The sequence below is a fragment of the Trachurus trachurus genome (assembly GCF_905171665.1).
Source record: "Trachurus trachurus genome assembly, chromosome: 24".
In the NCBI taxonomy this organism is placed as follows: domain Eukaryota; kingdom Metazoa; phylum Chordata; class Actinopteri; order Carangiformes; family Carangidae; genus Trachurus; species Trachurus trachurus.
Window position 1 is genome coordinate 27,253,428 of NC_139910.1, and position 14,441 is coordinate 27,267,868.

Here is a 14,441-nt window from a genome sequence, read left to right on the forward strand (position 1 = left end):
GTCTTCGCCTATGACTACTGTTTCTGGTCCATGGATGAATCTCAAAAAGACAAGTTTGCAGGTTTGTGCATTTCCACAGCGACACTGTGTTTTATTCTCCACTTCACTTGAAGCTCTCTCTGTTTTTAGCTCATGTGTAACTTCACTGCTTGTAGATGAGTCATTTCTCAAACTTATCTCCTGACCGAATGTTTCCTGATATTCCGAACTATTTCGGGAGGTGAGGATAGGGACTGTTTAGAGGACGGGCCGAAGAGTAAAACATGGTTTACCTTCAGATTAGCTCTGTGGTCTATTGCATTGCCAAAAGGGGGGGGGGGTTCTTAACATTGTGAGGGGTATTAATAATTCAGCAGCCAGTGTGAGATGTATTAAATCTGAAGAAAATGCCCACCAGGTCTATTCTGAGCTCCGAGTCTTGTCTTCTACAGATAGTGAGAGAACAGTAAGTCATGCAGTTTTCTGTGAAGAAAATGTGATTCCTCTTTTCCATAAATCTTCTCTTCAGCCTCTCTACCATTCAGCTTTGTTACTAAAGTCATATTTTAAGTATAGTTTATGATGTCAGCTTGTTACAGACATGAGAAGTGTTTGTTGTCTTTTTCTTGTGCAGGTCAGGATGTGGTGTTCCAGTGCCTTGGAGAGAGTCTCCTGGACAACGCTTTTATGGGCTACAACGCCTGCATCTTTGCTTATGGACAGACAGGTAATATTCACACCCACAAACACCAGAATCACAGTACCCAGGTCGTACTAATACAAGATCTATAGTAGTACCACAATATGAATTCATACCTGCACTTCTCAGCCTAGTGTTTCAACTACACTCACTATCTAAACCTAAAGCAGTGTCATGCTACAACCTTATTCAGTGTAATGCTACAACCTCCTATATTGTTTGTAAATTGTATTATTGCTAAATAGCTAATGTTAGCATTAGCAGCTGTTTGCCAGTAGTTGATAGAAACATTGTGAATACAACAAACTTCACTAATTCACTCACAAACAGCTGTCTCAAGTGGTAGAGACTGGAGCCAGTTGGTAGCATGCTAACTTCTGCTAACGTTAGCATGCTACGTCATTTTTCTGTTAGGTTGCCAATAGTGTCATTAGATGGTGTATTATAAATTCTTGTTTTGTAAATGCAACAATGACTGAAGCTCTCGTTAGGACTTATCAGTAAACAGCTGTTAATGCTAACGATGTAGCAATAGCGAAACATGCAAATCTCCTTTTAAGTTAAAGACGGTTCTAATGTTACATATCAAGTCCTTTCTCTCCACTTGTCAAGTGGTATTGACTTTGCTCATCACATTTAAGTACACATGATGGGAGTCTTTAATGGCACAGGATGGCTTTTGTTGGTTGACATTTGCCTCCGAGGTGTTTGCTGACTCTCGCAGTAAGCAACGTGATAAATAACGTTAATACTGGCTGCATTCCATTTAGCTGAGTCAGATACCATTGTTCTCATTGGCATGGATGAGTGCAGAGTTATGTATTCAGTGGAAACGTATGTGAACCGACAAGCTTAAGTCCTGACAGAACGTTAGGTAGCGCCTGATTGAAGGCAGGTGGACTGAAAAGGTCAACAAGGTGTGGTAACCTTTCAGCTCACCTGAGATCATTTCCACTGTGAATTTGGTCTTTCCAGGCAATCCAAACCTTTTCAGTTCAGTCACAGCTACCTCTAATGTTGTACTTGTTTTGTTTTGTTTTTTTATATTTAGCCTGCAATGTAGAATTCTTGTTGCCCAGAGTGATTGATTGAAAAGGATAGGTTTTACTTATAGTGACAGCCATGATGACGGTGACCCTAAATGTGAAGCAGCTCAATGGAACTCAGCTGTTTTTATGTTATAATTTACACATCTGACATGTGAAAATGTCAGATTGCTATTTTCACTAATATTCTAACCACTCTCTCCACTCTGTTATTTCTGTATGTGTTATCAAATTATAAAAACACCTCAGACTGATGATTGCTCTTAGTTGGCTCCTTTGTAACTCTATCTCTATGTGTGGTGACACTGGCTTTGATGTAATGAATAATCAATGAATCACCTGTAAAGCAGAGTATGCACACATGGATTACTGTGAATATAGCTACCAGCTGCTGCTGCATCTGTATCTATGTAGCTATTAAGAGGAAACATACGTACATCTCAAAAACAAACGTGATAGGATTCTGTTCTGTCTTTGCCTTGGGTCATCTTTACACCATAATAGACCACACTGTCATTCATTTGAAGGGCACAGTAGATCTCTGACACTTCCACTCACATTTTCCATATTAAAACTTGTGCTTTTTAAAAGTAATTTATTCAGGTTTTGATTTAACTATGTCACACGCTGCATTAGGAACTCTTCTGAATCTTTTGACTGCCAGACATTTATTTCTCCATCTTATTTTAGAGTGTTGATTTATTCTTATTTAATTTGCATGGAAGTTTAAGAGGTGTAACTTGTGATGCATCTGTTTATTTATAGTGTGCACACATCTTTCCCCCTGAATTATGAGCAGCATCCTTCAGATCTCTACTGAATTAGACTTTGTCCTTTGTCGCTCACTTGTTTATATGGCTTCAAATTGCTTTAAAAAAATGTTGAGGTCTCAACAAACAGCACTTATGAATCTGAATGAGCTTTTATTTCCTCAGGCACCATACCACTGCACTATGATTCGTCCCAATGTTCCAGTAAACCTTGAAAAAACACTTAAAACATTGCTTGGTTTCCTTTCGGCTGCATATTTGGAGTTGCATACATACACTGTGTTGTCTCCAGGCTCTGGGAAGTCCTACACCATGATGGGCTCGTCGGAGCAGCCTGGTCTGATCCCCCGGCTCTGCAGCTCCCTGTTCAGCCGGACTGTGCAGGAGGCCCGTGAGGGAGAGAGCTTCACCGTGGAGGTCTCCTACATGGAGATTTACAACGAGAAAGTCCGAGACCTGCTCGACCCCAAAGGGTGAGGAACTTTATTTTTGTTGAGCTGACGACCCTGACCCGACCCTGCAAAATAAAATCAGCGGCCCCCTGCTGTGGCCCTGTTTGATCAGTCCCTCATTTAGACTACTAAAAACAACTCCTCAAACAGAGATGGTAGAACCTCTTTCTCAGCATTTTCTCTCAGTGTCTGATGAATAAAATGATTCATGAATATGTGCAAACTGTTCTTTAATTAAATATATACACATTTTTCCCCCCCTATATATATATTTCTCACTATGGACTAAAGTTCATCTTCCATATGTTAATGATGAGATTACAGCACACCCATCTCCCAGCTGCGTTTATCTTTTTAGTGAGAGTCTCTTCATTTTCATATTAAATGACTTTAAATCTTAGAAACTCACTGTATCATTTGATTTGCTTGTGAGGATCAGTTTAATTTATTGTCTAAACAGCACTGAAGGTGAAGTAACGGTCTTCTGTCTCTGTCTCTCTCTCTAGGAGTCGACAAGCGCTGAGAGTGAGAGAGCACAAGGTTTTGGGGCCTTATGTTGACGGCCTGTCCCGCCTGGCTGTGGCCAGCTACAAGGTGCTGCAAGCTTTTCTTTTTTCAATACACTGTTTTAAACTAGATCTCATTTCTGCTCTGTTTTATCTTGCTGTCATCTCACTGGGCTGCCGACAGAGAAAACAGTGATTACATAAGGATGAATGCAGACATGTTTGTTTGTGTCGCCTCCGTCTCCAACAGGACATAGAATCTCTGATGTCAGAGGGAAATAAGTCTCGCACGGTGGCAGCGACCAACATGAACGAGGAGAGCAGCAGGTCACATGCCGTGTTCAACATCATCCTCACTCACACACTCATGGACCTGGGGTCTGGGGTAAGAAGCAAACATATAATCACTAACTACTGATGCCAAACAGGACATATTATACTATAACGTTTAATCATTTAACTCGTATAAGACTGATGTTAGTTGTAGATCAATGATGGACCAGTGATGATTGAGTCACTGTTTATAGAATGACTAATTCACACATCTGGTGAAAATTCCGACTGAAAAATATGTGATTAGATCTGTGAAGTAAGCAGCTGAATAGACCTGAAGTTACATGAACTTAACTGTGGAAAGAGAGCTCATAGATTATAATTATTTATTTTTCTACAGATAATTGGGTAAATCATGAGTAGCAAGTTAAAAAGAGGGAACTGGCAGAATATAACAACTTCTGATACTGGCAGAGAACAAGTGACTGGACTGATGTAGTTGAGACTTGAGTGAGAAAAAATAAGTTTAATGTAATGTCCAATATTAACAGTTCTTTTGATTAGAATAACGTTGCATTCCCATCACGTTTAAAACAGAGCAAATGGAAAATGCTCTCAATTGAGGAGCTGAAAATGAAAAGAAGTTTGTTTGTTTGATGGATGCATGAATGATTCAGCAACTAAACGTTGCAGCAGTATTTTTGTTGTAGTCTGAATTTATTATTAATGCACAACAGAGTGTTGTGGCTTCTCAGTCATTTAGTTTTTATTAAGTTAACCTCAAGACAGAAGGCACTTCCAGAGCAGAGCTCCTAAAATATACAACATTCTTAATTGATAATCCTTAATTAATCAGAAGTCTTTGTGTCAATATGTGTGTGTGTGTTGCTGTGTATTTGCCTCAGACGAGTGGAGAGAAAGTGAGTAAGCTGAGTCTGGTGGATCTGGCCGGCAGTGAACGGGCAGCGAAGACTGGAGCAGCGGGCGAGAGACTGAAAGAAGGAAGCAACATCAACAAGTATGTCAACAGAAAAATAAAAACACCCCACAAACAGAAGACTTGTAACTCTGAGCGCCCCAGTTTTGCCTCTCTGGACCTACATGATGCTGCTGGTACAGCTGTGTACATCTGTGTTAAAGGTTCCATATTCTTTTTTTTTATTATTTTCTATATTTATGAACCATGTCTAGGTTTTTACATTAATACTGTGAACGTTCAAACACACAGAGAAATACACACATCCTGGATTCAGAGACTGAACTGACTGACTGACTTAAACCAGCCGTCACCACTTCAGTAACTTTGTGATGTCACAACGAAGCAGTCACACTCAAAATCCTGACCTCTCAACTCTATTAATAATGCAACACCAGAGGGTTATTTTCTTAATATATTAGAAAGCTACAAGACAGAACATTTTTGAAGAAATTCTGCACAAGCATTAGGAAGCCAATATAACACTGCACAGGAAAATCAGAGTCCTGGAGTTGAGTTTTTTCTGAGGTCCTGGAGCATTTTTATTCAAATTTAACCAGCTGACATATGACTGACCACCACCATGTGTGTTTACTGCTGAGCCAATCAGAGGCTCAGAGGGAGGCCTGGGAGGGGATGTAAGACTACACTAAGATAGTTTTTACCACAAATGAATCAAACTTCTTTAAACATACAACACTTGTGAATCAACATTAAAAAAAAAAAAAAAAAAACACAGGAGAGATGTCTTTCTTTCTTTCTTTCTTTGTTTTTTTTCATTCAGTGAAATGAAAATCAGAAATGACCATTCAGCTGAAACTGCACATTGGAATCACAGCATTTCCAGAATAATAACAACATGACTGATTCTAATGTTCACTGTCTTTACAGACCAATAATACCTTATTGTCCTGTTTTGTATTGTCCCTGGTCTCTGCCTCCACTCTAAACTCCCCCTCTGTCCTCCCCCCTCTGTCCTCCCCTCTCTGTGTCCCTACTCTCAGATCTCTCAGTACCCTGGGTCTAGTTATCTCAGCCTTGGCCGACCAGGGAGCAGGGAAGAACAAGAGCAAGTTTGTTCCCTACAGAGACTCTGTGCTCACCTGGCTGCTCAAGGTATTTGTTAATACGACCAATCACGACCCCTCCCCATATCTCCCAAACTGGACTGTGTTCAAGTATTTATGTTTTCACATCACAGAAACCATCTCCTGCACCACATGCCCATGTTAATACACAGAGTGTAGCAGTACAAAGTGGTACAAAATGATTTTTTGTAATCTAAAGAGCTGGACTCTGAATAATTCATTATCTGCTGCTTTTTGTTAATTTGCCCATTAAGTTTCAAGGCTCTGCTGGTTATTTTCATTAGCTCTGCCGACTTGGAAAAAAGGCTCCTTTTGCCAGCTTTAAATCTGTAATTTGGGGTTTTTAAATGAGACTTTAATTTGGCTCCAGATAGCGTGATAATAGTGTTAAATGTTGCTTTCTAAAAACCCACATCTCTCCCAAACTCTGTGCTCATAAATCACACACCTCTCACATATTCACTAATTGTTTCTCGGAGTCAAACCAGTTCACATTTCTCTACTTCAGTGAAAGCAGTCAGATGCGTTTGGGTTTGTCCCTTGAGGTTAAAGCTGTGTTGACCCCTGCAGGACAGCCTGGGAGGGAACAGCCGCACGGCCATGGTCGCCACCATCAGCCCGGCGGCGGACAACTTCGACGAGACGCTCTCCACCCTGCGTTACGCCGACAGGGCCAAGAGCATCGTCAACCACGCCGTGGTCAACGAAGACCCCAACGCCAGGATCATCCGAGAGCTGCGGGAGGAAGTGGAGAAACTGAGGGAGCAGCTCACAGAGGCCGAGGTTGGCATCACTGCAGCAGTGTTGTGAATATTGTAGTGGAGTAAGATAGTAAACAAACAACAGTCTGTGTTTGCTTGGTGCCCAAACTATGTGCATCAAGTTCTCTAAACACTCTCTAAAATGCTTTTGCTTATATAACACAAGTTAAATTTCCTGGTTGGGCTGCAACACTTTTAAAAAATAAGTAAATGGAATTTGAGTTTGCTGGAAAACGGGGTGAACTTCCTCTGACGGCCAGACCAGGACATGTAGACAGTTGTTTTAAATGTCCTTCATTGGTAGACTATTTTCCAGACAAATTGTTTTGAGGTCTTTTTTAAATACCTTACCAAACTCTACCAAATACGATGCTACAATCTTCTTTCTGAAGGCCTCAGACAGCTCTTTTCATCTCAACATGGTGTTCACTCTCACTTCAACATTCAGGAGCACACTAAACTAAATGTCTGAGGTTTAGCCTTCTTCAAAAAGCTGAGTAACAATGTTCAGATCATGTGCATCTGATGCCATTTTAAATGGGAATAAATGTCCTAACTTATTCCTCACCAAAAATTGCATTTTTTTAGAATTACATTTACAGAATTTTAAAAAATCTTCATTCGGTTTTATTGTTTAGTTATATTACTTGAATCTCCCAGTATTGTTGAAATTGATAGTAATATCCATATGTCCAAATATGTCAACAAAAAAAAGAAAAAAACACAGGCTTTCATAGGTGCTCCTTATATTTTTGACACAACTGTATATATATATTCCTTCCTAAATATTTTTTCAGAACTGAAATGTACAATAATGTCAACATATAATAACCATGGGGCTGTTTTCACACTGCTTGGTAAGCTCACCAGTGTGGTGAGTATTTTGAGGGATTAACTGTGTTTCCTACTGCATCTGCACACCACCACCCAGCGCTGTCATCAGCTTGTCTATTCACACTCGTGTCTGTCTTGTCTCTCTGTGGCTCTCAGTCCATGAAGGCCCCGGAGCTGAAGGATCGACTGGAGGAGTCAGAGAAGCTGATCCAGGAGATGACTGTGACCTGGGAGGAGAAACTCAGGAAGACAGAGGCTGTGGCACAGGTCTCTCTCACACACACACACACACACACACACACACACACACACACACACACACACACACACACACACACACACACACACGTCTTCAACTGTAACGTGATTAATTCAGTCTTCACTCAGTTTGAGCGTTAGAGGCTGTCTTTACTGGTGTGTTTCCTTCACCAGCCACAGGACAGAATGGGTGGCTCATGTGTGTGTGTCTGTGTCTGTGTGTGTGTGTGTGTGTGTGTTTCCTGTAGGAGCGCCAGAGGCAGCTGGAGAGTCTGGGGATTTCTCTGCAGTCGTCTGGAATCCGAGTGGTCGACGACAAGTGTTTCCTCGTTAACCTCAACGCTGACCCTGCTCTCAATGAGCTGCTGGTCTACTACCTGAAGGTGCCACACACACACACGGTCCCCTGCTCTTTGCTCTATGTGTAGAGGTTGACTGATATACACAGATTGTTTCTATTAAGACTATGCTGTCCTCTGTGTGTGCCGTGTGCAGGACCACACACGTGTGGGCTCAGCCAACTCCCAGGACATCCAGCTGTGTGGGATGGCCATCCAGACGGAGCACTGTGTCATCGACATCACTGAAAACAACGGCGTGGTTCTCACTCCTCACCGCAACGCTCGGTGTGTAAACACACAACCTTGCTGTCTGCTATTATTTTGCCTTTTTATCTCACATGTCCAAGGATGACCTGGGCCCGGTTTCAGAAAGCGGGACTAGTGAAAATTCAGAATATGTTAAAGGGATAGTTCACCCAAAATTAAAATTTCACTCATTATCTACTCACCCTCATGTCAACTAAGAGCTGTGAGAATTTTCAGAGTCCTCCGTTCCTTCTCTGAGTTACGGGGGGGTCCGCGCAGCAGTATTTGTCCATATAATGAGAAATTGTTCAGAAAAAAATTAAAGTCTATATTTTAAGCTTGTTTGTAGTGGAAGCTCCCAGTGTCTCGGTTCACTGCTCTTCCTGTGTCAGTGCAAATCTCTCGTGATTTGCACTGACCGGCGGAACAATTTCTCATGTCGGGGCTTCAATACCAGAGGGACATTACAGACGAGCAGTATGGAGGTATTTGGATGTTTTTTGGTGTGTCTTTTTGGACGAAGAAAGTTGGTATCCATTGACAACCATTATATGGACAAATACTGCTGCGCGGACCCCCCCGTAACTCAGAGAAGGAACGGAGGACTCTGAAACTTCTCACAGCTCTTAGTCGACATGAGGGTGAGTAGATAATGAGTGAAATTTGAATTTTGGGTGAACTATCCCTTTAAAGGTATAATGTGTAGGAATTCCCCCCATCTAGCGGTGCGGTTGCATATCTGAACGTATTCTTGATGTTGCATTCAGGTGAAATGGGGCAGACGTCAGACAGACAACAGACACTGCATGTAACAGGATAAACAAGCGTCTATGTAAACAAGTGGTCCGCCAGCACGAGGCAAAACAATACAGGCGTGACAACATGTTGTCATGGTGATGTGGTATTGTTTACCTGACCCACGTTTTACCGTCTAAAATGACATCTGGTTGATTTGCCGACGGCCGTCTGCCTGACTGCACCTGAATGCAACATCAGTGCCTCCGTCCTTCCTCACACTACACAGTGGTGACAGTTTTAACAGGCCGAGCCCACAGCTCCGCTGAGTTTCTATGGTTACCTACGGTCACGCTGCCACTCAACGTAAAAAATGGCGATGCAACATTTGTAACGACTTGTAACAACTCATTCTAAGGTACGATCATTTTCATGTGGTGAATATCTAATATTCTACCCATTCTCATGTACTTGCTGTCTCATGTTGTGTACTTCCTGTTGTGTAGAACATGTGTGAACGGTGCCGTGATCACCAGTCCAGTCCCGCTTCACCATGGTGACAGGATTCTCTGGGGTAACAACCACTTCTTCAGGTGTGTTACTCTGCAGAGTGTTGCGTTTGGCACTGTGCAGTGTTTTTATATCCCACACAAACTTGTTGTGATGGAACTTATTTACATGTTGTAACAATCCTTTCATTGTGTATCTTCCTTTTTTTTGTGTGTCCTGCTGTGCAAACACTTCCTCTTTTTCTCACTCACTCGATACACAACCGCCGCCCTCAGAATCAACCTGCCCAGGCATATGGTCCACGCGGGGGGTGAGGACGAGGAGGGAGGCACTGCGATGAAGACGTGTCTGAGCACCGAGCGGCTGGAGGCAGAACTGGATGCTTACAGCGACGTGTCGAGCGAGCGGAGCTTCAGTTACGAGTTTGCCCAGGCTGAAGTCATGATGAAAGGCATGGGCAGCAACGGTGAGTCGGACTGGACGGTGGGCAAGGCTGAGCCCAGACAGGCTCAGGGTCAGTGTAGGTGATGTGGTCAATAAAGTGAGTGTGTATTATTCATCTATTTTACACAGTCTCACACATCTCTTTTTATTCTTCTTTTTTTAAAGGGATAATTCAACATTTTGGCAAATTGGCCCATTGCCATAATCCCTATAGTTTTAGGAGTAGGTTCCTCACCTTCAATTGTCAGTGCAAAATATTTTTAATAGTCGGGGCAGAGCCGTGAGCTGCTCAGAGCTACGCTACGGAGGCTAATAGGATTTCTTGGTTTCCCTCATCAAACTCATCAAATACACAATTCTAAAAACTGCCCCCGACAGGAACGCGCAACAGCAGTTTTGCATGAATTTACCTCTAAAACAACTCCATCTCGTAACATTATCTCACAGCGTGGTGAATGTGCAGGTCACAACTTGTCCACCAGAGCGTTTTGGAGTTGTTGGATTGTGTATTTAAACCAAGAAATCCCATGAGCCTCCAGCAGCTCACGGCTCTGCTCTGCCATTCTAAAAATAGCTTGCAACGACAATTAAAGGTAAAAATATCTACACTGACCCTCTTCATATTGTTTTAATCAGTTTAAATCCATATTGGTCAGATTACTGGTCAATGCATATATGTAAACTAGTAGTTTGTACTTTTGTTAAACTCACACAGTTCACAGTCCAGGCCACAAGATGGCATAAATGCTAAATGCTTTAAATGTTAAGCTCTCAGCAAGAACGTTCTGGGTTCAATTCCTCAGCCTGGGGCCTTGCTGGGTGGAGTTAGCATGTTCTCCCTGTGCCTGCGTGGGTTCTCTCCAGATTCTCCTACTCCTTCCCACAGTCCAGAAACATGCACACTAGGCTGATCACTGACTCTAGATTGGCTATAGGTGTCAATTTGAGTGTGGCAACCTGTCTATGGTGTACCTGGATGGATGGATGGATGGATGTTGATGTTAAGATTTAGTTTGCATGTTATAAAAATAGTTGAGATGGGGCTGGAAATGTGGAGATGTGTAAACAGAGTGAGTCCTTCAGTTGTGTCTGTGGCTCACAGACCTCAGCTGTGTGTCGTCACTGAACGTGTCAGTCCCACGCTGCATTCCCCTTTAACAGTCTACACAACCATGAGCAGGTCAGCGAGGCTCTATGTTGAGCTGACATAACTCACATGTGCCATGTTAACATGCTGATATAGCAGCATAGTCCATGTTCACCATCTTGTGCATACGTGTGTGTGAGCATGGTAACATGCTAATTAGTGCTAAAGTACAAAAGAAGTCACAGTAATGAGAATGGCATTCTTTTTTTTGTGTAAAAAATAAAGTTTGGATGTGATAAGGAACATTATGTGTTGAACTGACTCACTATAAAAAGCATTGTCTGTCCGTAGTAATTCAGTAACATGTCTGTCTCTGGAACGTCCTGATGTGTTTTGAATAGTTTTTAGATAATAAAGGCACTCAGAGGAATCTGATATATCTTCACATAAACAGACAGTATTTGTTAATACGACTGATTCGTTTGTTTTTGTCATTAGAAAAAAAAAAAAACAGAAAACGGCCATAACAAAACCAGTGTTTTACAGCAATCAAATATTCACAGAATGTCCATCAGTTTATGCCAAACAGCTTGAGCAGCATAATCCAAATATTTAGAGCCCAGATGATTCCATTGTGGGGTCCACAAGTTCAATATTTATCCTGTAATCCTCTATACCTTCAACAATGGTGTGGTTTGAGTAAAGAGTGCAGAGCCTTATCAGAGGACAGTGTTTGCCAAATTGGAGATAATGAGGTAAATATTAGACTTTTGGATCCCCAGTGGGCGCCGTCCTGTTAGGTGGGTTCAGCTCATTTTGGGTGCTGAACAGTGTCAGGGTTTTAAATTTTAGAACGATCAGTGCCTTCAGCTTCTCCATGTCTCTCTGTGAGCTCCTCTTCCAGCTTTCTTTACTTGAATTAGAAAGCTAGGCCTTATGGTCAGACTATAAATGCTAATATTTCACTTGATAAGAAGCTTTTTCACTCACTCTTCCCCTCTCCGTCCGTCCCTCAGACCCCTTGCAGTCGGTGTTGCAGACCCTGGAGAGGCAGCATGAGGAGGAGAAGCGCTGCGCTCTGGAGCGCCAGAGGCAGATGTACGAGCAGGAGCTGCAGCAGCTCCGCCAGAGACTCACCCCCGAGAAGCCCTCCCACCTCCTGGACGCGCCGGGTCTCCCTATCGGTGCCTCCGCGGCCGCCGCCGCTGCCGCGTCGCTGCCCGGCTTCCACAAACGCATGCGGCGGTGGAGCGAGGACAGGTGAGACAAGACGACGACGCCTTCTCTGAGAGGGAAACAAAAACCCAGATACTGTGTAGAACTCACATGGTCTCTATGTTCTTTTTCTCTCTTTTTTTGTTTTGTTTTTCCTTTTCCCCTTCCTTTCTAGGCATGGTTGTTAATCATTTTTATGATTTTCTTTCTGTCTATTCACATTTTTTTTCGGTAACACTTTACTTGAATAGGTATTCATAAGATTGACATTAACCATGACATAACAGCTGTCATAAACATCAATGAATACTTATGACAGCTGTCGTTAAAGCAGAAGTAAGTGATATTTTTGTGTTAATATAAGTCTTAAATAGTTATATCTTCCGACAGCAATCACTTACATAGAGTGTTTGGTCTGAAACACGGGTCTCTCCGTCACTCTGCTCTGCTGTAAGCCGAGGAGAAAACTTTTCTTGTATCCTACAACTTTTATCCAATGAGGAGAGAGAACGGCATGAAGGGCTGTGTGTGCAGCCAAAGGATGCGCGTGAATGTGGTGACGTAGGGACGAGGACCAATAGATCCATGACGAGGGCGGGGGCTGCTAACTCCATCGGCTGACAACACGTTATGGTGCGTTCAAGGCAACCCGTAACTCGTGTTTTTCCAACCTGTGAACTCGTACCAGTTCGATCTGGTACGAGTTCACGGGTCGGAAGTGGCCGTTATAGTGACTTTCACAGGTAAAACAGGTAAAACAGGTCGGAAAAGCACGAGTTACGGGTTGCCTGGAACGCTACAAAGTCGTAAGTTGTGACTTGAAGCCGTAACTTACTAGCCTGGTTGGCACGACTTTCCAATGTTGATACTCAGCATTGGGTCTGGCCAAGACGTGAAGAGAATCCATTTCTCAAAGCGCATCCTTCAAACCTGGTTTACCCGCCCCCCTCAAATGCCTCAGTCTGCTATTGGTCGAAGCCAGAATAGGCGGTGTCGAAGCTTAAACCAATCACACCGCTCTTTCCTCTGACGTGCTGAGTATCAACCTATCAACATTGGAAAGTCGTGCACTTGAACACGCCTCTACCCAGAGCCGTTGGAGAGGCTCGACGTTGATTGGCTCTCGAAAAAGAGGGTGGAGTTCCCGAAAATTCGGGAGACAGAAATCGAGTTAATAGCACGGTTGGCCAGACTAGAAGTCAGCAGCGCTTTTGCGAGGCGTGACGTCACTAGTGTGGGCGCGACCAGGCTAGTAACTTACGGTTTCAAAAGCCAAAACGACCAGATCGCTTACTTCTGCTTTAAGTGTCATTTGGTAAGTTATGTCACTTTTGATGCAAAGTTGACATTATTTGAGATGTCCTTGTTATGAGAACTTGACATAATTTTTTAAAGTTTGGCAATGAGGTCTGCTATGACAGTTTAAATTGTCTTTATGTCAAGTTGTCAGAACAAAAACATCTCAAACAATGTCAACTCTGCATTAAAAGTGACATAACTGGGGCGGTGCGTGGCGCAGTGGTTAAAGCGGCCGCCCCATGTAGAGGCTGCAGTCCTCAACGCAGGCGTCCCCGGTTCAAGTCCCGCGTCGGGCAGACCTTTCCTGCATGTCATTCCCCCTCTCTCTGCCTCCCCCTTTCCTGTCTATCTCACTGTGCTATCAAATAAAGGCAAAATCGCCAAAAAATATACTTAAAAAAAAAAAAAAAAGTGACATAACTTACCGAATGACACTTAACGACAGCTGTCATAAGTATTCATTGATGTTTATGACAGCTGTTATGTCATGGTTATGACAGTGTTATGTCAGTCTTATGAATACCTATTCAAGTAAAGTGTTACCTTTTTTTCTATTTATTTATTTATTTAATTTATTTTTCTCAGTGGCTGTATGAGTATGTCCATGTTGGGTTGTTTGGACAGGGGGTTATGTTGTGTCATGGGTGGATGTTGGACAGTGCAGCGATAGTCTCATACATGCTTTGTCAATAAAAAGACCATTAATAGAAAGAACTCCCATGGTCGTGTGTGTGTGTGTGTGTGTGGTGCAGGGAGGCGATGATGACTCGCAGCCTGCGGCGTCTGAAGGAGCAGATAGTCCGAGCCAACCTGCTGGCTCAGGAGGCCGGCTTCATCGCCGAGGAGCTGAACAAGAGGACAGAGTACCTGGTCACTCTGCAGATCCCTGCCACCAACCTGGACGCCAACAGGAAGGTAGAG

General features: G+C 42.9%; 1 protein-coding gene across 5 annotated transcripts in view; it reads left to right on the forward strand.

Moving 5' to 3' along the window:
* Positions 1-14,441, forward strand: part of LOC311007811 (kinesin-like protein KIF13B) — a 49,865-nt gene that overhangs the window by 10,026 nt on the left and 25,398 nt on the right. For all 5 annotated transcript variants that reach the window (XM_084001143.1, XM_084001142.1, XM_084001144.1 and 2 more), the window contains 15 exons: positions 1-61; positions 614-706; positions 2,788-2,968; positions 3,454-3,541; positions 3,704-3,838; positions 4,632-4,744; positions 5,707-5,818; positions 6,361-6,573; positions 7,542-7,652; positions 7,892-8,026; positions 8,139-8,269; positions 9,472-9,558; positions 9,751-9,941; positions 12,023-12,266; positions 14,273-14,435. In XM_084001143.1, coding sequence (XP_083857269.1) covers positions 1-61; positions 614-706; positions 2,788-2,968; positions 3,454-3,541; positions 3,704-3,838; positions 4,632-4,744; positions 5,707-5,818; positions 6,361-6,573; positions 7,542-7,652; positions 7,892-8,026; positions 8,139-8,269; positions 9,472-9,558; positions 9,751-9,941; positions 12,023-12,266; positions 14,273-14,435 — 2,058 coding nt within the window. The remainder of the gene's footprint in view (positions 62-613; positions 707-2,787; positions 2,969-3,453; positions 3,542-3,703; positions 3,839-4,631; positions 4,745-5,706; positions 5,819-6,360; positions 6,574-7,541; positions 7,653-7,891; positions 8,027-8,138; positions 8,270-9,471; positions 9,559-9,750; positions 9,942-12,022; positions 12,267-14,272; positions 14,436-14,441) is intronic.